The sequence below is a fragment of the Galeopterus variegatus genome, unplaced genomic scaffold (assembly GCF_000696425.1).
Source record: "Galeopterus variegatus unplaced genomic scaffold, G_variegatus-3.0.2 Scaffold97429, whole genome shotgun sequence".
In the NCBI taxonomy this organism is placed as follows: domain Eukaryota; kingdom Metazoa; phylum Chordata; class Mammalia; order Dermoptera; family Cynocephalidae; genus Galeopterus; species Galeopterus variegatus.
The window spans coordinates 1-832 of NW_007823540.1; the positions used below are offsets into that span (position 1 = coordinate 1).

General features: G+C 47.8%; 1 protein-coding gene across 1 annotated transcript; it reads left to right on the top strand.

The window, feature by feature from the left end:
* Positions 1 to 390: 390 nt before the first annotated feature.
* LOC103584743 (gamma-crystallin F-like) lies at positions 391 to 731 on the top strand (the record flags this gene model as incomplete). The annotated part of the gene is made up of 1 exon (XM_008565630.1): positions 391 to 731. A coding segment is annotated over one exon (288 nt), but the record flags the coding sequence as incomplete, so codon positions are not given.
* Positions 732 to 832: the final 101 nt, after the last annotated feature.

Sequence of the window (832 nt, forward strand, 5' to 3'; positions counted from 1 at the left end):
ATATATTTGTCTTTTTATTTTAATATCTAATCATTTTGTGTGTCACCAAAGGAAAGCCTTCAGATTACCACAAATCTATGGAAGAGAAAAAAATACATAAAAGTTACTTTAAAATGGTACTGAGCAAGGCCAGTGTATATGATTCATATAGGTTGTGGCCCCAGAAAACTCCAGGAAGCACCATTCAATCATAGCCAGTGTGAACGGCGCCCTCTTGTGTTTCACAGTGTACAGCCTTCCCAACTATACACAGCAGCCCCCGTGTTGGCAGTCTCTTCCTTTCAATTTGCTCACCTTTGATTTAGAAAAAATAAAGAAAGGCACATTCCCCAGGGGTGGGTGTGACTGCTTGCTACCTGAGGCCCAGTTTTGTGATTTCTCATCTGCTGTTTGCTGAACGCACAGGCCAGCTCCCACAGGATCAGGATCTACGAGCGGGAGGACTACCGAGGCCAGATGGTGGAGCTCACTGAGGACTGCTCCTCCCTGCAGAACCGCTTCCACTTCAGTGACATCCACTCCTTCAATGTGCTGGAGGGCTCCTGGGTCCTCTATGAGTTGCCCAACTACCGGGGGCGGCAGTACCTGCTGAGGCCAGGGGACTACAGGCGCTACCACGACTGGGGGGCCACCAATGCCAGGGTGGGCTCTTTGAGGAGAGCTGTGGATTTCTATTGAAATGTTGTTACTCTACCCTTTCCTCCATGCAGAAGTTAATAAAATATTTCCTGTGTGTTTCATGCAGTTACGTAGTCCTCTGTTCCTTCCAGTCTCCTTGGGAAAGCTCAGCAAGAGCAAAGCTAGGAAGAGTATGGATTTTCTTACACGCCTC